General features: G+C 37.1%; 2 protein-coding genes across 2 annotated transcripts; both read left to right on the forward strand.

Moving 5' to 3' along the window:
• The first annotated feature begins 4,197 nt into the window (after window positions 1-4,197).
• ercc1 (excision repair cross-complementation group 1) lies at window positions 4,198-10,609 on the forward strand. Its single transcript, XM_046845804.1, has 9 exons — window positions 4,198-4,419; window positions 4,811-5,251; window positions 5,600-5,703; window positions 7,531-7,630; window positions 8,329-8,405; window positions 9,516-9,615; window positions 9,710-9,781; window positions 9,993-10,061; window positions 10,230-10,609. Exons 1-9 carry the CDS (start codon window positions 4,213-4,215, stop codon window positions 10,293-10,295), a joined length of 1,236 nt encoding a protein of 411 aa, XP_046701760.1. The 5' UTR covers window positions 4,198-4,212; the 3' UTR covers window positions 10,296-10,609.
• A 224-nt stretch (window positions 10,610-10,833) lies between these two features.
• Window positions 10,834-19,319, forward strand: LOC124381460 (transmembrane protease serine 9-like). Its single transcript, XM_046843095.1, has 11 exons — window positions 10,834-11,785; window positions 11,876-12,023; window positions 12,113-12,272; window positions 12,381-12,638; window positions 12,884-13,028; window positions 14,608-14,666; window positions 17,791-17,890; window positions 18,039-18,186; window positions 18,274-18,433; window positions 18,520-18,777; window positions 19,117-19,319. The coding sequence occupies exons 1-11, from the start codon at window positions 11,680-11,682 to the stop codon at window positions 19,264-19,266; spliced, it is 1,692 nt and encodes a 563-aa protein (XP_046699051.1). The 5' UTR covers window positions 10,834-11,679; the 3' UTR covers window positions 19,267-19,319.
• Window positions 19,320-24,482: the final 5,163 nt, after the last annotated feature.

The raw sequence follows: 24,482 nt of genomic DNA on the forward strand, positions 1-24,482 counted from the left end.
TAATAGTATCAATAATAATATAAATTATTATTATTGTTGTTGTTGATAATGTTTCAATACAATATTATTGAAATTACAATGGTAAATAGTATTTCTATTTCTGTATGAATAATCCGCAATACTCGTGTGTGTGTGTGTGTGTGTGTGTGTGTGTGTGTGTGTGTGTGTGTGTGTGTGTGTGTTTGTAGGTTGACTGCGGTCTGTTCAGTGCCCCATGGGTAAAAAGAAAGGTCGTAGCACAGTTTGGCATGCTTGACAGTATGTGTGTGACTGAAATGCATATGGTACAGTTATAATTCTGTGTGTGTGTGTGTGTGTGTGTGTGTGTGTGTGTGTGTGTGTGTGTGTGTGTGTGTGTGTTATAAAACGTTGTAGTATAAGCAAGCTTTGTATATGTCATGCTGTGTGTACGTATGAATGTATATGTTGCCTATGCATGCATGCATGTGTGTGAGTGTGTGTGCATGTGTGTAAGAGTGTATGATATCAAGGCATGTGGTAGCCTCAGTAAGGGGTCTAGTGGGGGCCTTCATTTGGACAGCTGGAAAACCAATCTGTCCTTTTTCTCGACCAGCGACGGCAGGGCACACAGACACCCCGTACGACTTGAGCTGTTACACCTCTGCCCCCATGCATACACGAAAACATACACACACAAACACACACACACACACACACACACACACACACACACACACAAGCATCCCGGAGCAGGCCGCAGCCAGTGGCTGACAGCTCGACACAGTCCACTCAGCGTGCAGTCAGGGTGGGGAGGGGGAGAGGGAGACCTAGGGGAGAGACTGCAGGCCTGGAGGACACCATTACTGTAGTTAACATCCAGGCAAAGTGCCAACAGAGAAAGAGAAAAAAGAGATAGAGCCACATTAGTGCAAACAGTACAGTGAGTCGTATATTTACCAGGATATGAAAGGGATAAATTAGTCTTCTACAACATCAGATTTATATCGCATCTTGCCCCTTATAGTGTATGAAAAAAGTGAGACAAAAATAAAGCCAAAATAGAAAAGCCATGGTAAAAAACTAAGTACACCTTTACCGCTTCCATAGAATTTAAGAGGCTTAAGTAGCAGCCAGGTGCTGTTAATTAAATGCCTTTGATTGATTGATCTTTAGCAAGTGTTACCTTTTATATAAAAGCCCAGATTTGAGAAGTTTGCTGTTCTGGGGTATTCAGATTTGGGCTTGTTTTGCAGCCTCAAGACCTTTGAACTTTGCAGTTATTTAGCTGGCCATAGGTTCCTCTGTATGCAAAAGTTTTTATGAGTCAAATGTGTGGCCATCTGTGTGATAGCTAATGCTCGGCCGAAATTGTGTCATGCAATCGGACAATGATGCCAGCAAATCTGCAACAGAATGGACATAATCAAAGTGTTGCAATGGCCCAAACAAAATTCATACCTCAACTTAAATGAAATGCTGTGGCAGGACCTTAAGAGAGCTGTGCATAAATAAATAACCACAAACCTTAATAAACTGAAACATTTTTAAGAAGAGAGAGACAAAATTCCTTCACCATTATATGAAAGACTGATAATGTCATGCAGAACATGATTACTTTGTTATTGCAGCTTATGGTGGTTCTACAAACTACAGAATCATAAGATTTACTTGATTACTTGATCTCGACTTAATTTTTGTAAAAAATAAAATAAAATAATAATAATATAAAAATAATAATAATAATAAAAAATATATATATATATATATATATATATATATATATATATATATATATATATATATATATATATATATATATATAGTGATGCAAAAATGTGAGTACGTTGTGCACTTTTTGACATTAACTGACATGTTTTGGGGTCATGCCAAAGGTGTATATACAGTATGTGAGTGTGTGTGTGTGCTTGTTTTGGCAGACACACCCATGTTTTCAGAATGGAACTGGCACCATCTGTCTGAGGGTCCCATAGCCCAGTGATGGGACGTCCTGAATCCTGACACACTCAGCCCCCTACAGTGCATAAAAGACAGCTATGTAGACCATAGATCTTTAATTGGACATAAAAGTATGATGTACATATGTAGTATGTTATATTCTTGTGCATAAGTAAGATAGATAGAGTACTTTATTAATCCCAAAGGGACAATATAAATGAAGCACAATGAGCTGAGACTATTTCGTTTTTTTTTAAATGTTTTTAGGTTAGTTTTACTTCACTTTCGTGTTGAAAGATAAAATGTTTTAGATAAATTTGCAAATCAATGTTGTTTTGATTTGCAAATTTAAAACAAAATTCAACACTAAATCAATCTTGATCCATGACACTGATTCAACTGTGAATAAACGTTGTTCAATTCTGAGCCAAGAAAATTATATATTTATCAACAACTGGGCATCCAAGCTAAAAGGTGGGGTCCACGCTTTAAATCATGGATATTGTCATGTTTGACTTTTGTTAGCAAAGTGCTAGACAGATAACTGTGAGGATTGATCAGATAACTGATCTAAAACTGATCTAAAACTACAAATCAAAGAATTTTATAGTCAATCTTATAGTTTTTAATGCAAATATGTCTGCATTCTGGCTGATCTAAATTAAATATGTTTTACTGTTTATAGTACGTCATTTAAGGTTAAGGGGTGCTAGTTGGTACTCAGCTGATTCTGTATTCAAACTTTACTATTTTTTTTTTATGACAAGCAGCATATGTCTAACTATACACTGAAGCTGTGTGTGTGTGTGTGTGTGTGTGTGTGTGTGTGTGTGTGTGTGTGTGTGTGTGTGTGTGTTTGGAAAATGATAAAACAGTACTGTGTGATCTAACGAGTAGTGATCAGAGGTGACAGGCAGCTGATGGTCTGGGTGACATCACTCACTTTACTTCAGCCAGTAAAAGCTTGATTCAGTCTGTTAGAATGCTGCACTCAGCTGATACTGTAGCTGACATCTGTAAGGAGCCAACAATCAAATACTGAAACCATGCTTTATAGTTAAGATTAAGCATCTCTGACTTTTCCTTGCAGGAAATTTATCAGTGACATTTATAGTACAGGGTTAAGCTAAATCATAGCAAACTTTCGGCACATTGTAAAAAAGCGCATTGTCTTTTATATATATATATATATATATATATATATATATATATATATATATATATATATATACAAGAAGCTGATCATATTAGTAAGTTTAATATTTGAAAGGTCAATTTTTATACAAAGCAAGTGACAGTATTTAGGACATCGCAGCCCCCACAAGCAAATATTAACATACCCAGATTAAAACTTCAGATTACTATAACCTGTGTAGAAGCCATTATGCAATGAGGTTGGTGTTCAATTGACCCCAATCTAGTGTTATATTACTGTGCAATCAAGTCTTTGCAGAAATGCTACATAACATGTTTTACTTTAATTTCTGTATGTTTTTATCGGTTTCAAAGTAAATCAATGATTTCTCTGAGATCAGATATAATCATCTACATTCGTAGAAATGTAGAAAACAAAAAAAAAAAAACAATGGAAGAAAACAAAAACAATGGAATATATTCTGTGTCTCTGTGGGGCCTAAGGGGCTTTTAACTTCACTCATAGGTAACATCAGGATCATCACCTAAGGAAGAACCACACACCTTCTGCATCAGTTTTAAATTAAATTTTATTATTATATTGGGATCGGACACAAAATACACACACACAGACACACACACACAGACACACACACACACACACACACACACACACACACACACACACACACACACACACATACACTATCTTTGCACTATCACAAAACTTCTGCACTATTCAGTTGTTGTTTTTTTGCACTAAAATGTCACCCAGGTGCACTTGATTATTCGCAAGTTTGTGGTTTTGTGTTACTTTTTTTTTAATTTACGTCTTCTTATGTAGTGTCCTGGGGACATTGTTTCGCTTTACTGTGTATAGTTGGATTGACAATAAAATCCTACCTAACTTGATATTATTTAATACATCATGTATTATTTATTTTATTTTGCTTCATAATCGTGTTTTGTGACTTTTACTTTTTAATAATTCTAACACTTTTCAACATATCACATATGAAGAATAATAAGTTGGCATTTAATCGAATCCTTGTCCCGCATTCTTACTGCCAACCTGATTAGTCGATACAGACTGTGATTGATATGGATATCTGACGCAACAAGTGTCCCGTGACTCCGCCCACTACGCGCTACTCCGGGACTATGAAGAGAAGCTCCTTTGGCGCCATCTATTTGCCGAATGCAAGTGGTGCAGTTTGTGGCGATCGGTGTTTCTGCACTCGGCACGCAGCCTGGGTTGGACTTCAGGCGCCATTGTTTGTAGTACCTGGTGTTGGGGTAGTGGGAATGGAAAACAAGAGGTTTAAAATCAATCTGGATGATTCTGCGTTGGACAGAGAAAGAAATCCGGTTAGTAGGGTCTCACGTGGTATGACTGTAACTACAACAGGACAATCCTGATAACAAGAAGTGATTGCTAGCTAGCTGACTAGCTCCCTGGGTATAATAACAACTTCTTATCCAGGGAGCAATTTTTTTTTTTTTTTTATAAAACCACAGCAGAGCACCGTTTGCAGAAAGCTGTAAGCATGTGAGCATGGTGCACTGCAAAATGTTTTCCTGCTGCATGCACAACATACCCATCTCTGATCATGCATTTTAACCTGGTTTCATTGCCCATCAGTGTAGGCCAGATGTCTTCTTTTGCTTAACAAGAAACTGTAAATCACATAAGAATCAGCATGTTTTCGATTGAGAAAATTGTGTCCAGAGTTCTAACACATCTAATGTGCCCACACAGGTGGCCTCTCTTTTCAAACCATCTTCTGAAAGAGGCAATGCAGAGACCTTGACTACCCAAAGTGAACCTCAAGCTGGTGGCCAGCCGCTATCCTATGCCGATTTCATCGTTCAGAGCAAAAACAGAGCTAAAGACAGACCTGGTCATGCACCACAAACTGAAGATCCTTCTCAAGATGTGCTCAGAACTGCAGGACAGAGATCCGGTATTACTCTCGAACGTGGATCATTCACCACAGACGCTGGGAAAACCCAGACTAATACAAAAGCCAGGGGAAGTCCAGAGCCTACAGTAGGATCTGAGACCTCTGTGGTACCAAGAAGCCTGGAGGAGAATCTGATACCTGGGCAGCAAGCAGACGAAGGTAAAAATACAGAGGAACGCACTGTTCTGCCACAGGCGATAGGATCCGGGAACAGCATCATCGTCAGCCCAAGACAGGTACGGGAATGATTCAGGGGTCAGGATCCTATTGTAAAAAATATGTTTTTGGATTAGACAGTACTTATGATTTATGAGACTGTTGAAATGACTAAATGATGATTTAGATGCTATGTATGTAATTTATGCATACCTCGAGTAAAGTCTGACTAATCCCAAAAGTCTTACCATGAAAAAACACCATAGCTATAAAATTACACGGTTTTGTAGTTGTTGATATAAGCTACTTTTTATATATAATTACCTATTCCACATATGTTTAATGGAATATAATAAAATAAATGATAACTGTTTTGTTTTGATTCACATTTACACTGTTTGGGTGTCGATACGGCTCACTGTGTACAGAGAGGAAACCCTATTTTAAAGTTTGTCCGGAGCGTCCCGTGGGAGTTTGCAGAAGTGGTCCCTGATTATGTCTTGGGTCGAACAACTTGCGCGCTATTTCTCAGGTAGGGTGGTGTGTGTGTGTGTGTGTGTGGAGGGGTGCATACGTGTTTAAGGTTTAAAACGTTTCAGGGCCAGCTAAGTGTGAAACCACAAAGACACTTTTATGCTTTTGCAAGGAAACTCATCAGAATTGACAATAAGTTTCCAGAAGAAAGCCCACATGTTCAAACACACTTATTGTTTGTCATACATAATGTTACACTAACTCATATATACAGTGAGGAAAATAAGTATTTGAACACACTGCTATTTTGCAAGTTCTTCCACTTAGAAATCATGGAGGGGTTTGAAATTGTCATCGTAGGTGCATGTCCACTGTGAGAGACATAATCTAAAAAAGAAAATCCAGAAATCACAATATATGATTTTTAAACTATTTATTTGTATGATACAGCTGCAAATAAGTATTTGAACACCTGTCTATCAGCTAGAATTCTGACCCTCAAAGACCTGTTAGTCTGCCTTTAAAATGTCCACCTCCACTACATTTATTATCCTAAATTAGTGCACCTGTTTGAGGTCGTTAGCTGCATAAAGACACCTGTCCACCCCATACAATCAGTAAGAATTCAACTACTAACATGGCCAAGACCAAAGAGCTGTCCAAAGACACTAGAGACAAAATTGTACACCTCCACAAGGCTGAAAAGGGCTACGGGTAAATTGCCAAGCAGCTTGGTGAAAAAAAGGTCCACTGTTGGAGCAATCATTAGAAAATGGAAGAAGCTAAACATGACTGTCAGTCTCACCTCGTGGGGTCTCAATGATCCTAAGGAAGGTGAGAAATCAGCCCAGAACTACACGGAAGGAGCTGGTCAATGACCTGAAAAGAGCTGGGACCACCGTTTCCAAGGTTACTGTTGGTAATACACTAAGACGTCATGGTTTGAAGTCATGCATGGCACGGAAGGTTCCCCTGCTTAAACCAGCACATGTCCAGGCACGTCTTAAGTTTGCCAATGACCATTTGGATGATCCAGAGGAGTCATGGGAGAAAGTCATGTGGTCAGATGAGACTAAAATAGAACTTTTGGGTCATAATTCCACTAAACGTGTATGGAGGAAGAAGAATGATGAGTACCATCCCTCCTGTGAAGCATGGGGGTGGTAGCATCATGCTTTGGGGGTGTTTTTCTGCACATGGGACAGGGCGACTGCACTGTATTAAGGAGAGGATGACCGGGGCCATGTATTGTGAGATTTTGGGGAACAACCTCCTTCCCTCAGTTAGAGCATTGAAGATGGGTCGAGGCTGGGTCTTCCAACATGACAATGACCCGAAGCACACAGCCAGGATAACCAAGGAGTGGCTCTGTAAGAAGCATATCAAGGTTCTGGCGTGGCCTAGCCAGTCTCCAGACCTAAACCCAATAGAGAATCTTTGGAGAGAGCTCAAACTCCGTGTTTCTCAGCGACAGGCCAGAAACCTGACTGATCTAGAGAAGATCTGTGTGGAGAAGTGGGCCAAAATCCCTCCTGCAGCAACAAAGGCTACTGTACCAAATATTAACATTGACTTTCTCAGGTGTAAAAAATACTAATTTACAGCTGTATCATACAAATAAATAGTTAAAAAATCATATATTGTGATTTCTGGATTTTTTTTTTGATTATGTCTCTCACAGTGGACATGCACCTACGATGACAATTTCAGACCCCTCCATGATTTCTAAATGGGGGAACTTGCAAAATAGCAGGGTGTTCAAATACTTATTTTCCTGACTGTATATATACTATACTATACTATACTATAAAAACCTAAATAAAATGTGTTCAGGCTGTGTTCACAGTGTGGATAAACTGCAGGAACAATATGTATGACTTTTCAGCGTGCGCTACCATACCCTGAATCCAAACTACATCCATGAGCGGCTGAAGCAGCTGGGACAAACGTTCACACTCCGAGTGCTGCTTGTGCAAGTTGATGTGGTGAGACTTTGTGACGTAATATGACATGCACATGGTGTTTTAATATGAACTGTCGGCAAGACCCGTAGATTTCTATTAGAATTTCTTCGGAAATATACCTACCTTTTCTTCTGATCTAAACCGGATAGTTCCTTCTAATTCTACTGAAAGAAGCTGCTTCTAGTTCTACATTCATAGTGTATTTAACTTATGCAACATTACTGCTCAAATTGACCAAGTAACAAGGTTAGAGTGGTGGAGTAGGAAACAAGATTATCAGCATCCTTCACATCAGTCAATTAATTACTTCAGTCAGATTTTTTTGTAGCGATTCCATTGTTATTACATCTGTACTGAAAGTGCTCTTCTCTTATCTTCTGGTGGTCTGATGTCACAATGGCATTGCAGAAACCATCCTTAGCAGGGGTGTCCAATCTTTTCCACAGAGGGCCGTTGTGGTGTAGGTTTTCATGCCAATCAAGCAAGAGCCTCACCAAGTTTTACCTGTTTCGAATATAATGATTTTTATTTTCAGTGACAATCATGTTTGGCCCTTGGTTGGAATTAAAACCTGCACCCACACCGGCCCTTTATGGAAAAGATTAGACACCCCTGTCTGTGTGTCGTTTCTGCTTTACCAGCATTTCTTATCCTCTTACTTTGAATCTGTACTTTACTATTAATATAGTTTTGCTGTCGTTGTTTTGCTGATTAAACAGAAAGATCCTCATCATGCACTAAGGGAGATTGCTCGAATCTGCATCATGGCTGACTGCACACTTATCTTGGCCTGGAGGTGAGCACACAAAAAACCCGTTTTATTTTTTTTTTTTTTTTACCCGTTTGTGTGGTTTTCACAACCTGCCACCTTTGGGATGGTCCAAATATGACTGTTAATGTTTCTGCCAACCCCCATCCACCAGTGTCGGTCTGGTTTTAGACATGATTCTGTCGAACACTAGTGCATTTTTGTTCATCTTGTCTCTTCACAAATTGTTATTATTTTTGGTGCAATGCACTATATGGTTAAAAAGTATTGGGACAACAGACCTGTTTTAGCCATATGTAGTTCTTTCCCAAACTGTTACCACAAAATTGGAGGCACACAATTGTATAAGAAGAAGTAGATTCACACTTTTCCCCTTACTTGAACTAAGAGATTTCATCCTGTTCCCACAGAAAGCTAGCTTTATGAAGATTTGGTTTACATGGGTTAGAGTGGAAGATCTTGAGTGGCCTGCTATAGAGCTCTGACCCCAATCCTGTTTAAAACCTCTGGGATGAATTGGTACACTGAATGCACCCCAGAGCTCCTCACCCTACATCAGTAACCGACTTCACTAATGCTTTTGTGGCTGAATAAGAACAGAGCAACCACATTCCAAAATCTAGTGGAACATCTTCCCAGAAGAGTGGAAGTTATTATTATAACAGCAAATAGAGACTAAATGTGGAATGGGTTGTTCCAAAACCAAAGTGTATGTATTATTCATTATTATTATTATTATTATTAATAATAATGTATTGATGCCAAGGAGAAGGTTTATGGATGGAGTGAAGGAAGACATGCAGGTAGTTGGTTTGAAAGAGGCAGATGTAGAGGACAGGGGGGGTATGGAGACGGATGATCCGCTGTGGTGACCCCTAATGGGAGAAGCTGAAAGAAGAAGAATTTAGTATATAATATATTGATCATGAGGTTACTTTCTGAACAAGTTCACACTTGAGTCTGAGTTATGTTGACATTCAGAGGAATCGCATCACGGCTCCAATGCAAGCGAGCTTCCACATTAGCAGTTGTGTTTGCCATCTGTGCTCTGTTTCAGACTAAACTGCTAGTGAGAATGCCACATTGCTCTATCACATATTACAACCACAAAAACTTAACTGTGTGTGTTTTCTAAAGCCCTGAGGAAGCTGGCCGTTACTTGGAGACATATAAATCTTACGAGAAAAAGCCTGCAGATCTGCTTAAAGAGCAAGTAGAGAAAGATTACCTGTCTAAGGTCAGAATGCACCATCAGCACCACTCACTCACTCAGCATGTTCTCTGAACACACTCCTTTTGGACAACCCTTATCTTTGTTATTGGTTCTGCAGGTTACTGATTGTCTGACCACAGTGAAGTCCATCAACAGAACTGACGCTATCACACTGTTGTCCACGTTCTCTGTAAGAATTCCATTTTACTTTTAGATTTATTTCTTTATGAAATGCTGTGATGTAATGAATGTGATTTTAATACTTACGGTTGAATAATTATGTAATAATAAGTATAGGGTTAGGGTCAAAAAAACAAACACGTGTGTATTTCACAGCATATATGTGTATTTTTGATTATATACTGTATATGTGTTCTTTACTAATGAATTATGCTGTGTAGTCTTTGGGGGGCATCATTAATGCATCTAAGGAGGAACTGGTGCTGTGCCCAGGACTCGGACCACAAAAGGTTAGTTCCAGTGTGCGTGAGCTTCGTTTCTACCCACGAAACCCTTTTTATTACTATTTTTATTATTATTATTTGTGTATACTTTACTGTACTGTATTGTAGTTATTCAGATACTTTTTCTTTTAATGAACTTTCATTCTAGGCTTACTTGTTTTCTGTTTTATTTAGGCAAGAAGACTGTATGATGTGCTTCACCAGCCCTTTTTGAAGTCTAAAAAGAAAGAAGGCAGTTGATTTGCATTCAGGGGAAAAATACAAATCAATCATTCCAAAAAAACGAAAACAAGCCTCCTCATCATGAATTGCACACCAGGAGACAATGAAAAACCCCCACAGAATACTGATGTGTTCAGCAGTGGCTGCCTAAGAATAGATGATGGGGAATATGTGAGAGATCTCATATTAAAGATCTTATTCACATCAGACTTTCTCTCTGGATCAAAAGGATTTTAATAGGAGTTTGAGTGCTCTTACAACCATAATGAACTGTTTTCATTTCAAATTTGTTCCTGCAATAAATGTTTTATCCTATTGTGTGCATAATTAAAGATATATATATTTTTGGAAATCATTGAACGTTTGCAGATTTTTATAATGTAAAAAATAAATTAAACCAATATAAATCACATCAGACGTTTTTCTACCTTTAATGATGTAGCATTTAAATAAAAAAAAAGATTTTAGGAAATAATAGTTCACTTGAATTAACCTGGGTGCATAAGTATTCTTAACTTTCAGAGGTCTAATAAAAGCCTGTAGGTTTGATTCTAAAAACAAACCTAGTATTTGGAGCCATGTTCTCATCAGATCTTAATACATTGTTTGGAGATATTAGAGCTTTAACTGCAGGAATGCAGATCTACCATTCTTCTTGTAAAAGATGTTCTGCACAAGTTTCTGACCTTGCTAGCCAGTTCATCCCAATACATGATAACACTCCAGCCATATTTATATATATTAATTGCAACTTGATAACCATAGGACACATTAAGTTTCAAATAAATTATTAATATCCATTGTCTACACCAACACCTTTTTAGGTGTCTAATGGAGACCATTGCTGTAGATATAATGAGACACATCATACATTGTGGTGGGACTGAGCCTTTCAACCCCTGTTGGACGAAGCCTCTTGGTACTTTGTACTCCGTGTACAAGGCTGAGAACGCTTGTGTTTCCTTTTTGTTAAATTTGGTATTGTGTTACTGAAGTTGGTACTGTGTGAATAGTGTGTATCATAAAACCTGGCAACCTTAACTATCAGTCTATTTTTCTTTTAGCAGCTCATTGTGGGATGACAAAAGAAATTAAATATTTGCTCATTTATGTTTGATCAAAGCTTACAACAAACAAATCAAACTGTTTACATGAATTTCAAATATTCTGTTTATGGTTTTGGAAAATAATACCATCATTTATATAGTGGGCTTTAGATTATTTGATTCATATATTCTTCCCAAACAAACAGCATTCTCAGTAATTTTTTGCATTCACCTTTAGTTTCATTTTGAGTCATACCCTCTTACCTCACAACAAAGATCTGTGTGTAAGTGTCAACTGTGCATGCAGTTTGCACATTGTGAGTTCAAAAGTGTGGAGCTTTTAAAGGGGAGGGACTATGATTGAAATTTTGTTGAAATATAACAGATATCATTTGGTTTGGTTTAGAGTAGACATGTTCTTGAGCATCTCTATCTTTCTATTTTTTGTCCTCCCTTTGTGTGGTAATGTATTTTTTTATTTTTTCATTATATACATTGCATACATATTTAAAACCATTTTATCAACTATATAACCGTCATGTTTTTTGTTAGGAGGAATGGAGAGTGGTATTATTGGAGGAAAAGAAGCAAAACCACACTCCCGACCCTACATAGTGTCTGTTCAGATTGACAAACACCACAAGTGTGGTGGTCTACTTATTAGAAAGGATTATGTGCTGACTGCAGCTCACTGTTTTGAGTATGTTTTTGTGCTTTTCTTCATGTATAAAGACCATGCTACCATTTTCAGTAGATTAAGTCAAATTATGTACCTATCTTTAACACTAGCAACATAGAATATTCTGGAAAGAAGCAGCTGGAAGTGGTCCTGGGAGCTCACAACATCAGTCGAAAGGAGCACCAGCAGCAAAGAATCGAGGTGCAGAAATACATCATGCATCCATGTTACAGGAAGAATGAACGTCCAAATGATATCATGTTACTGAAGGTATGTCTTCAAACCTTTCAGAGTTAGAGGAGTTCTAATTTTTGCTTCTGTTCATTTAGTGAAAATTAGCTTTCATCAAACACCACCTAACTAACAGATCTATTACAGCTGAAATCCAACGCCAAGCTGAACAAAGCTGTAAAGGTTATTGCTCTTCCAGAGGAGGATGAAAGCATTCCAGCCAATCAGTTATGTTTAATAGCAGGCTGGGGCAAGACAGCACAGAACAGCGCAGAATCAAGTGTCCTAAAAGAAGCAACACTCAAAGTACAGTTCAACTTTGAGTGCAGAAATATTTGGAAGGACAGGTTTCTTGCTGACAGCATGATCTGCACTGTCTCTGATGGGAAAAAAGCTTTTTGTCAGGTACTGTGGTTAAGCATTCATAACAAAATTTCAATACCTAAAATATCTGTACATTGTAAGTTTAAGGTTTAAAGTTTGACATGTTGTGCTGCTTAGAGAGAATAATTACAGTTTCTAAGATATTAAATAAAGCAGATTATTTTTCTATAATGTGTCTTAAGATGTATTTCTCTTATACCACTGATGTTTGCCAACATGTAAAAAACACAAATAATTTGTCATTTTTTCTCTTGTTCTCTCTTCAGGGTGACTCAGGGAGTCCTCTTATCTGTGGCAATGAACCAATAGGGATAGCTGCATATACCTTCGGTGGAAACTGCTTAAACCGCAAGTTTCCAGAGGTATATATGAAGATTTCTTATTTCATTCCTTGGTTTAAACAAGTTATGGGCTAAAGAGTAGACAAATTGGAAGTAACCAAGATCAAATAAAATATACAGTACATACCTGAAGTGTGTGTCTTCTCTGCTATTTTATATATATATATATATATATATATATATATATATATATATATATATATATATATATATATATATATATATATATATATATATATATATATATATATATATATATATATATATATATATATATATATATATATATATACCTCTCACACTGGCTTTAAGGTCAAATGAATTGCCAACATCCGTGGTAGGTAAAGAGAAAACTGAATTTATTACTACTACCGCAACAATTTGAAAGCAATGCCAAAAAAAAAAAGGCAAAAATGTAGTGGTAGCGGTAGTGGGTTTAACACTCAGCAGCAGCAACAACAACAACAACAAAAAAGCCACAAGCATACCATAAGCATGAACTATAAGCATAGTTGCATTCAACTATAGCTCATATCTAACTATAAGAAAGCCAATCTTTGTTTTAATTAGTGTTCATGATTTGCAGTTAAAGTTTAATATTCTGATCAAAGTTAAATACTACATATGTCATCACAAACCTTACAGGTTACAGAGGCTTACTCACACACTAGAAAAGAAACTGATTTTTTAGGTCTCTAAAAAAAAAAAAAAAAAAAAAAAAGAGATGCAAAAATGACACCTCAGGCCACAAATGTAAGCTTGTGCAGACTTATTACCATAATGTTGTTATTTAGCTTATAATTACTTAGCCTAAATATAAATACATATATATTTAATGTATGATTAACAAAAAAGCTCAAATGTTTAATCATTTGAACTAGGGCTGGACAATATATAAATATTTCACGATACCCTCAAACATTTCTGTCATATGGACTGTTTGATTACCAGTACTTAAATAAACAAAATAACAATGAGGTAAAACTTTGACAAGATTTTAGTCAAAGTCTACAAGGACTTTTTTTCAGCATGGAAACTGCAATGTTACAGAATACAAAGATATCTAGACTTGTGTTCTTCAAACTGTTTCAGGCTAAACATATTTGGTTGTTAGATGTCAAAAAATGAAAACACAAATCTATAAATCTCCATTTAATAAAAGAAAGACACTGCAAGTTAAGTTGCCTAATCGGATGGATTATTTGAAAGGTGTCAAAGAGTCTTATTATGCATCAGCTCCACCGTCACACTTCCATACATTAAAATCAGAATCTCAAGAACTGCGCATCCTATAGCATTCTAGTGTATGTTTGTGTGTCCCCCGGAAATCCAATTTGTTCCCAAAGATTGTGAAAGTTAGAGTAACAAGGGGAATTACTAGTAGAATTTTAAATTTATTTAAAAAGCTACTTTACAAACGAAAACCAACTATGCTACCCTGAGGGCTTATTTACCCTGGATCGCCTTTAATAAAGAAATATTCAAGGCACCCAGGTTCGACTACAGCTGAGTCAGGACATGAAAAGGGGATTAAATAACAGCACTTTATTAATAGCAATTAAAATCACATAAAAGCTATATATATTAACACCCCAGCCTGCTTGTACTTCAAGGCTGGGGACCTCACTCTATTGATCTCCTATCCACAGCAAGCACACGTGAACTCACACGACACAACACCCCCACCTGTTGGACACTGCACACCGAAGTAAACCACCACCAAGCAGAGAGGAACTTGTCCCTCACTCTAAAACTGTTCACCCAAACACCTGGAGAGGAAGCAAACCACATACACACACATACATACATACACACAATAAACAAAACCACAACAAAGGAAAAAACAAGAATACAAGTGAATACAAGCACACAATGACGGCTGCATAAGCACAAGAAAAGAAAATAATATAAGTAACATAACAAAAAATAATCAGTTCCATTCAATACACCTCAAAAAAGAAACAAATGAATTCTGAGCACTCTGCTGACTGTTGAGTAATCATCCGGATCTTCCGAACCCTCCAAAAAAAAAAGCAATATACATCAGTTTATCAGGCCACCTCCCAGCTGATCATCAGTGTTGAACACTGAAACAGACAAACTAATGAAAGCTAATGATGCATGTAGTCTATTAGCACACTAGCATTCCATACACCACGTCGGTGCTCGGAACATAATAGGAGAAACATCGGTACAAAAAAGCACCACCGCCAAAGCTTCAGCGACCCATAGACAACCCACTACAACGGCTCTCAGTTGCTCACTTTTAGTTTGAACAGTTTATGCCGAGAAACTCAAAACAAGGATGTGGGATAGTGTTATCCTGATAATGGCTATATTCCTCGATCCACACACACAAATATCTCCAAGCTGTGCCGGATATTCCGTGACGTCATAAGTAATCATGGAAAAAGCACTACAACAAGGCACCTATGGCTTCTTTCATAGGCCCACTTATTCAGTAAAGTGAAACACGCCCATTGTTCCGATTGCTCCGCATAGACATGTGACAGCCACCACTATCACAATCTACCTCAACTTCAATCATCATCGTCCCAACGAGAAACCAAACTGTCCTGCCAGGCTCTAAGACCAAGGCCTAAATAACGCCCTAACAGCATTAGTCCAAGACAAAAGAGAAGCACTACACCTCATGTCTCTCCCCCCTACTGTTTGTGGCAAACTCTTTGGGTTCTTCCCACACTAACTGTGTGGCACCCCTACCATTGGTCTCGATATTGGCAAAGAGTTCAACCCAGGACCACAACCTCTTTTGATAAAATCCTAGCTGAATCCTGTCGCTTCTAATGGAGACTCCCACCATACTCTCCCACCATACTCTCCCGAGCTATGAAAGGGAACTCCGACACCACAGAAACCAAGTCTCCGTCAACGAGCTACTCTTTAGTTGTCCCCTCCACAGGCCACTCCACCTGAATCTCAAGACCATCCGATGCCATTGCACCGTGGGCTTAAGGTTTTACATAGGGATCGATGCACATGACGTACACTCTCCGAGGCACCCATTGGGGCTATTGTATACACTGCTCCACCCACTGGAGGCGCCTTAACCACCTGATATACAGTTGAGCTCCACAAATTAAGGATCTTATGATGACCCTGCGCTCCTTGGTCATGCAGGTAAACCAAGTGACCTTCCCTTAACGGCAGCTCCCTAACCCGCTCATCATGCTCTACCTTACGTCGCTCTGTGGCAACCTGCAATCTACCTTGAGCACCCTCAAAAACATCCTTCACACGTACCTTCCACCAACTGGTGAACCCTACCGGCCACTGGCTCTGGTACTCTAACAAGCAAAAAATCAATGGGCAACCTAGGCTGTTGGTCAAACATGAGAAAATATGGAGACTCTCCCGTGGCCTGGTGTGGAGTTGTATCATAACAAGAGAGCAATTGCTATAAACAAGATGCCCAGTCTCTCTTTCTATCAGGGGTCGAAGTTCTCAGCAAATTGTGTAATGTTTGATTGAACCCTTCACATTGGCCATTACAGCCGGATGGTAAAGGGTGCTGCAAGACTTACCCACCTGATAAAGGCTACACAACTCTTTGTATCAGTTGGGATTCAAAGTTGCGCCTTGGACCGAATATGATCAGGAACCCCAAACTTAAAGAACCACTCATTCACCAGAACATAGAACAGATCTTTAAACTTGTGGTAGAAGAGCTCTAACCTGTTTCTGTTCCTCTTCCATTAGCACTCCTAGTTCTACTAAATCAATCTGTTCCGATATTAAGGTAGCAGAAACACTGCACGATGCTACCTGAACGGACACAGAAGGATGCACAATACAAATTATATTTCAGGTAGAGAGTGAGTAGCCTGGAGATCACGAGTTAACTCATGACAATCATGCGATTAATCACAATCAAATATCTAATCTATATATACAGTGCTCAGCGTAAATGAGTACACCCCCTCTCTTTCAGTATAGAGCAGTACATCTGTGAATTCATGATGCTATCAATGAAATGCAGCTCCCAACACCAGCAGCACTCATGCAGCCCCACATAAGGCACTTTTTTGTGCCTGGGCTTTAGGAGAGGCTTCTGTCATGGATGGCACCCATGCATGCCATTCCTCTGCAGTGTAAGCCCTGATTTGTCAAGGGAAACAGTCACCCCAGTTTGGCTTTCTACGTCTTAAGATAATTGCATTGAACTTGCATGTCGATTTTATTTAACCATTCTCTTCAGAAGATGCTCCTGTCGAGGTATTATCTTTTGTGGATGACTCTGTAAGATGATTGCAGTTTCATCTTTATTTAATTTTTGTACCACTTTTGATGCAGTATTCTGATTGATAAGTAAAGCTTTGCTGATCTTCTTGGAGCCTTCACCTTTCTGGTGTAAAGAAATAATTTGCTTTCTCAGGTCTTGTAACATTTCTATGCCATGTGGTGCCATTGCTGACAGCATGAAATGGGAAGGGGTTTTCTTTAAGTAACACTTTTATAGTCAACAGTCTGCTGGACGCCTGTGTAATGATATTATATTATTAACCTTACTTTCATGTGATAAGTTAAACAGATGTTATATAAAACTTAGTCTTGTCAGCATTTTGGAGATTGTTTTTGTGTTCATTGCGAAACTGCTCAAAATGTTACTTTTCAAATAGTTTGTACTCATTTACGCTGAGAATTCTATATGTTTATAGTTGCAACCCACTCCTTGTTTCATTTTGAATCATTTCTGTCCCCAAAAACCCCCCTAAAGGTGGTAACTGTGCAGTGTACACTGTAGGTTTCATTTCGAAACCCGTCAAAAGTGTTGGAGCAACTTGGTCAGCTAGTTGTTTGAAATGCAACAGGAAAGAAAGAGCATGTTGCTCAGTTCAGTGTTCGTGTGGTGGTCTACAGATATGCTCTTCACCATCTCTCTTGTTGTGCTTTCAGTCATCCATTCATGTGGTAATGTATTCTGTATTAAATATTTAAAATGTATATGTGCAATTTTAAATTAATGATTGATTTTTTTAATAATTTAAAGCACTAAAGGAAACATTACAATGTTTTCAGCGTTATGTTCCTCATGTTTTTTTTTGTTTTGTTTTGTTAGGGGGAATGGAGAGTAGTATTATTGGAGGAAAAGTAGCAATACCACACTCCCGACCCTACATGGTGTCTGTCCAGAATGACAAAAAACACAAGTGTGGTGGTCTTCTTATCAGAAAGAATTATGTGCTGACTGCAGCTCACTGTGCTGAGTATGTGTTTTTCTTTTTGTTCATGTATAAAATTTTCTGTATAACAAGTTTATATAGTCAAATGATATACATTATCTGTGACACTAGCAACATAGAATATTCTGGAAAGGGGCAGCTGGAAGTGGTACTGGGAGCTCACAACATCAGTAAAAAGGAGCACGAACAGCAAAGAATCAAAGTAAAGAAATGCATCAAGCATCCATGTTACAGGAAGGATGAACGTGCAAATGATATCATGCTCCTGAAGGTACGTCTTTATAATTTTTGCTTCTATTCATGTAGTGAAAATCAGCTGACCGCTCAAACATCACCTAAGTCACTAATCTGTTACAGCTGAAATCCAACGCCAAGCTGAACAAAAATGTGACGGTTATTGCTCTTCCAAAGGAAGACAAGGACATTCCAGCCAATCGGTTATGTTCAATTGCTGGCTGGGGCAAGACAGCACAGAACAGTGCAGCATCGAATGTCCTAAAAGAAGTAACTCTCAAAATAATGTCCAACTCTGAGTGCAAGGATGCTTGGCAGATGTATTTTGACAGCTATAACATGATCTGCACCAACGTTGATGGGAAAAATGCATTTTGTCAGGTACTGCATTGTAGCGTTCAGTAAAAACAATCGGTCAATAACCATTTCGATATTTTACAGCATGTGGGTTGATCCAACAGATGAGCCCCTTTAGCTCAAATTGCTGAAGACTTTAATGTTTAACTGTTAATGCTCGATGGGTCAGAACTGTTTTTTTACAACATTATGCAGGTGGTCATAATGTTATGCCTGATTGGTGGCTATAAAGTTGTGCTGGTCAGTATATATATAATATTTGATATAAAAAAAAAAATGACCAAATCGAACTTGTCTGTTTAGAACATCCGAATGTTAAAGTACAACTTATTGTATTTTTTTATTCTCTTATTTTCTCTACAGGGTGATTCAGGGAGTCCACTTATCTGTGATAATCAGCCACAAGGAATAGCAGCATATACATTCAGTGGAAACTGCCTAAATGACAAATATCCAGAGGTATATATGAAGATCTCTTCCTTTTTGCCATGGATTAAACAAGTTATAGGATAGAAAGTGAACACAATGGAAGTAACCATGATTCAATAAAATATACACTGCATACATTACATTTGTCTTTTTTTATTGAATATCTGTCGAGTGACCTTTGGTGGGTAATTAATAAAAATAATTAAATAATTACTATAGAGTAATATTTTAACTACAGCAAAGCTAACCTATACAGTTTCATGTCTGATGCTAAGATGTAGAGGTGGTGGGTTTGACAGACAGGAAGAGAAAAAAAGCCACAAGCCTATATAATGTTTGTACACACTTAGTAACTGTGGTAAAAAAAAATCTGTGTAAAATGTAAGCATAAATAATGTGTTATTTTTAGTTGCAATTAGCTTTGAGGCTAAAAAAGTCAGCACAGTGCCCATCAGTTTACAGACTGAGTTCATGATTCTGTTAAAAGTGAAAACTGCATGTGTAACTTTACACTGGTCTCAGGTCTTTGCAGAAATATCTGTCTTGAGTGATCAATCTTGTGTCTGACTATTAAAACCATTAAAATGTGTTGCATGCACAGAGCCACAGTGTAGTGCAGGGGCACACATCTACACATAAGGGGAGAGAAAAACCTTTAAGGGAAAAAGCATTAAGCTTCTTTTGACATGATGCATTTTTACATTATGAAAAAAAAGGTTTTACTTTACACAATGGGCATTGATGCAAATTTATTTGCACCATACATCTATTACCTCCTCAGTCTCACATCATTCCATCAGTAACAGATCTGATAACTAATGGTCAAATAGATAACAGTCAGAATGTCAGATAACCTGGTCAAATGAACACATTGTATTGTTATATCTATGATTTATTACAAGACCACAAAAATACCTGTTGTCAGGTTAGGTTTTTCACGTTCATGTTTCTTTGTTACGTGGTGTTTTGTAAAGTAGTAAAAGGTGTATCTGCACTTTCATCTGCTTTTTACATTTTCATAAACAACTGTGGTGAAAGGTTATAGGCAATGTCATCAGATCATACATGACTAAAAGCACAAGCCTCTGTCATGTTGTCATACATTTAGTTGTACTGAAGTTTATTGAAGTTGAAATGCTTCCCGCCTATTAATTATGTCATCTATGAGCAAGAACAAGACAGAATGTGAAACTACATACATGTGACAAACTTTCTTTTTGTACTCCTTTTTCAGCTAAAATTCTTCAAATCTGAACAAAAAAGCGAATTCTTGCTCATCTGTTTATTTTTACTTCTTATTCTTTGCTGAAGAATCATTTCCCAATAATATGAGACATCAGAACGACACATCATCATCAGCATCATTATCTATAATGTAGCCTGCTTTTCTTCTCTAATACATTTTGACAAATGAATTGTACTGAAAATGAATTACTAAGAACTAGGAAGTTGAACAAACCTTTCTTTGTCATAAACCCTTGCAAATCCACATCATATATAAAGAGTGATGTATAATTAAGCTTGGTTTTTATCTCATAAAAAAAGTTATAATTTTGCAATAAGTGCAAGATTATCAACTTAGATATAATATATATAATAATTATATAATAATTATATAAAGTTAATGCCCTGGTAAATAAACATTTTTGTTAATGGATTGGCATATGATTTATCATAATTTGTATGACAAATTAATCTATTGGTTTTATCTGTGGTGGAACACTCAACAACAACCAGAAAAAGAAAGACTTTTTTAATATTGTTTTGACATAATGAAAGAAAATGTAAAATAATTTGATTACCTTTAAAAAAATGTATTGCTCTTGAATTGGTTCAATTCAATATTTATTTTTTATTTAAAGAATTAAAGAACAGAATTCAAAAGAATTAAATAGAAAGCAAATATAGATTTTAGCATGATAAATCCCTATACATGCCCTATACATTTTCCTTGATTAGCCAGCAGCAACAGTGGCAACAAAGCTCCCTGAGATGGTATAAAAAAGGAAACCCATCCTTATCTGGGTGACACCAACACCAAAGTGTTGTCCTAGATAGCATTGTAATAATAGTTGTTGCATTTATTTGAATAGATGTAGATTGCTGGACCCTGTTTCTAAGTATTATACATAAAAGAACCACCAGTTATTGATGACTTGCTGACTCCATATATAGTTGGCACATAAATGTTTATATTACAAAAATAAAAGCATAATAGATGCTTGTACAGGTAACGGCAGAATTAATGATACCCTTCATTAAACTAAACAGTTTAAAATGATGATCAAAGAATGACTGTAAACGTACAGTATGTATATGTATGTAATGTGGATGTATGAATTTCTTAAAACAAAAAAGGTCCCCAGAGAGTTAATAGTTAATAAGCTAATAGGCATGCACTAAAGAGACTAAAATCAATTGCAATCAACCTTCAGATAAAAGTAACCATAAGCCAATAATATACATTAAATATATGAAATAGCGTCTTCTCTTCCACTATATATCTTTCACATGTTATAAAGTAAAAAAAAAAAAACAATGTTGTGTTATTGTACTATTAGTTATTAGTATAAAAATGTACTATTAGTTATTAGTATACTAAAAATATGACAAAATGAAACTGCAGTATCAGCTGCACTCAAGTGTTCCACCTTTGCTGCAATGTTGTGGTAGGTTTTGATACACAGGAAAAGGAGAAAAAGCGACAAACCTCTGCAAATGTTTTGGACATGCTTAGTCACACAGACAGAAAAAAAAGGTACTAAAAAGCTAGGGGGAGGAGCAGATGAGTTAACTTAGAGTTACAATAAGATTTGAGACATAAATATCAGCACAGTGTTTGTTATTCCATTTGGAGTAAAACACTGCATGTGTAACTAAAGGCTGAACTCAGCTTTCTGCAAAAAACACCTCTATTACTGAAAAATCTAAATGACACATCAGAATATTGTATCAAAGCAAATGTAACCTGGTTTAAGAGTTTATTCACCCAGATTTATGATATTAAATAACTGCTTTTGAAGGCACAAATAAACTGTGAATTATAACTTAAATATCTGATACAAAAATAAAATGGATTGCGTTCTGGTACCTATTTTCAAACACATGACTGAAAAAAGCTTTGCAGACTTTCAATTCAAATAGACAACACCTCTAACGAGTATAACTAGTTATTTAGCCTGCCATAAACTATCAATATATTGTCTATATTTTCTATAGACTGATCAAATCAGTTAAGAGAAAGTTGAAAACTGTGTTTTACATGTACACTTTTTTTTCATTCTTGGTGTGAAGAAAGTTTTTTAGTGTTGGGATCTGAATGCTTAAATAATTCTTTGCAGGTCTGTAAATGGTCCATTATTTAAACTATTTAAATGATGCACAATTATTAGCTTTACAGAGAGAGTAGGCCTGTTATATTCTCCCTTACATCTACACAAGTATTGCACTTATGACCCACTTCATAGGAATACACGTATTAGGCTTTATGACACTGTTTCTAGCCTGTAGAAAAATACAAGATAAAAGCTATGAGTACAGGTTAATAGGAGAGTAGTACAGCAACAGGTTACAGCAACGGGTTAATGAGAGAGTAGTATATTGAGATTGCATTTTTATCGATGTAACAAAATTATTAACAGCTAAATTAACAATAAATTATTCTAAAAATTACATTTAATGACCTGATAAATGTTTCCTTCATGCTCCTTTCGGAGATGCCATTTTAAGGCACTGAATATGTTCAGCTATTGTTGAAAGACCTTAGAGCCTTAATTGTTTGATGAATATACAGTATATCATACTATTTAGCTTTTATTAAGAAGCCACTAGCTTCCCATGCTTTGGCCTTCTAAAAATATTTTACCTTTAAGGAAGCCTTTTTTTATATAATTAGTGTGTGTGGTCATTGTTGTCTATGACTGTTGCAGAAACACTGAAACATTCTGTACATGTTGAAGACAAAGAGCAGCCCAGATACATACACTATATTGGCAAAAGTATTGGGTCACCTGGTCATGAGTACAGTATGTGATTTTTGAGCATTGCATTCCACATTTAGTTGCAGTTTGGACTTCCCTCCACTCTTCTGGGAAGCTGTTTTAGAACCAAACTAGATTTTGGTGTGCGCTTATGGATATTTGTGTTCATCAGCCACAAGGGTATTACGAAAGGCAGGTACTGATGTAGGTGAGGAGACCTGGGGTGCAGTCAGCGTTCCGATTCATACCAAAGGTGTTCAGTAGGGATGATATCAGAGCTCAATAAAAGGCCATTCAAGATCTTTCTTTGCGAAGCATGTAAATCAGATCTTCAAGAAGCTCACTTTGTGCACAGGGGCATTGCCATGCTGGAACAGGTTTGGGGGTAAAGGAAAAATTTATTATAGCAAATCTAAAGACGTACTATACAATTGAGTGCCTCCAGCTTTGTGGTAACAGTTTGGAAAAGAACTACATATGGCAGGAAAGGTCAGGTGACCCAATACTTTTGGCAATATAGTGAATGTTAACACAGACAAGTATAAACAAAGTAAGAGAGAAAGTCATAAAAGAGCTAGTGGTAGGCTAACTTATGGCCTAATGCACTTTGGAAATATTACTGGCATCAGGTGTCCCATAACCCAGTGAATTTTGGTGCTACATCCAGCGCCTCTTCACTCCCACATCAATACTGCCAGTAACTTTAATTAGTAAAGGTGGTCAAATAAATATGAAATATTCCATTTACGTGTAAGTCTTATTGGAAAACTCAATATATGCCTGTTGTGTGTGTTGTGTGGAGGAGATTGTAGGTGTAAGTTCTAAAAGTGTGTACGAAGGTTCCATACCTCATTCTGCCCTTTTGAGTCTCTCCTCTCCTCTCCTCTCGTCTCGTTAGGTGTTTATGTATTTTATAGATCTTCTTATAGCCTAGGCCATCTTTGCCCTAGGCTATAAGAAGCTATACAATTCTCAGTGAGTCTTTGCCATGAGGTGCCATGTTCAACATCTAGTGGTCAGTCAAAGCACCAAATTTGAACTGCTCTAATAAAAGATACACAAATGATACATAGGACATGTGGCTTTGCATGGTTAAGTAACATACAGCTGTTATCACTTAGGGTGTACTCATGTTTGTTGCCAGATATTTAAAAAATAAAGGTTAAAATCAAGAGTTATTTTCAATAGACCGTAAATCAAATATATCATATCAACGTTATATATATATTTGTATATTACACACTTTGGATCATGGATCAATCATCTTTGTAGATTTTATAGTTTCCTTCCAAATATATTTAAGAAATCGATGGGTGAATA

This window comes from Silurus meridionalis, chromosome 3 (genome assembly GCF_014805685.1).
Source record: "Silurus meridionalis isolate SWU-2019-XX chromosome 3, ASM1480568v1, whole genome shotgun sequence".
NCBI lineage: Eukaryota > Metazoa > Chordata > Actinopteri > Siluriformes > Siluridae > Silurus > Silurus meridionalis.

Bases quoted from the DNA above. Each gene is read 5' to 3' on its own strand.
- LOC124381460 (XM_046843095.1), top strand. From the start codon at position 11,680: ATGATTGAAATTTTGTTGAAATATAACAGATATCATTTGGTTTGGTTT. The intron at 12,024-12,112 runs GTATGTTTTTGT...CTTTAACACTAG, and splicing joins ACTGCAGCTCACTGTTTTGA to CAACATAGAATATTCTGGAA. The intron at 14,667-17,790 runs GTAAACCACCAC...GAAATGCAACAG, and splicing joins GTTGGACACTGCACACCGAA to GAAAGAAAGAGCATGTTGCT.
- ercc1 (XM_046845804.1), top strand. From the start codon at position 4,213: ATGAAGAGAAGCTCCTTTGGCGCCATCTATTTGCCGAATGCAAGTGGT. The intron at 9,616-9,709 runs GTCAGAATGCAC...TTGGTTCTGCAG, and splicing joins AGAAAGATTACCTGTCTAAG to GTTACTGATTGTCTGACCAC. The intron at 10,062-10,229 runs GTTAGTTCCAGT...TGTTTTATTTAG, and splicing joins CAGGACTCGGACCACAAAAG to GCAAGAAGACTGTATGATGT.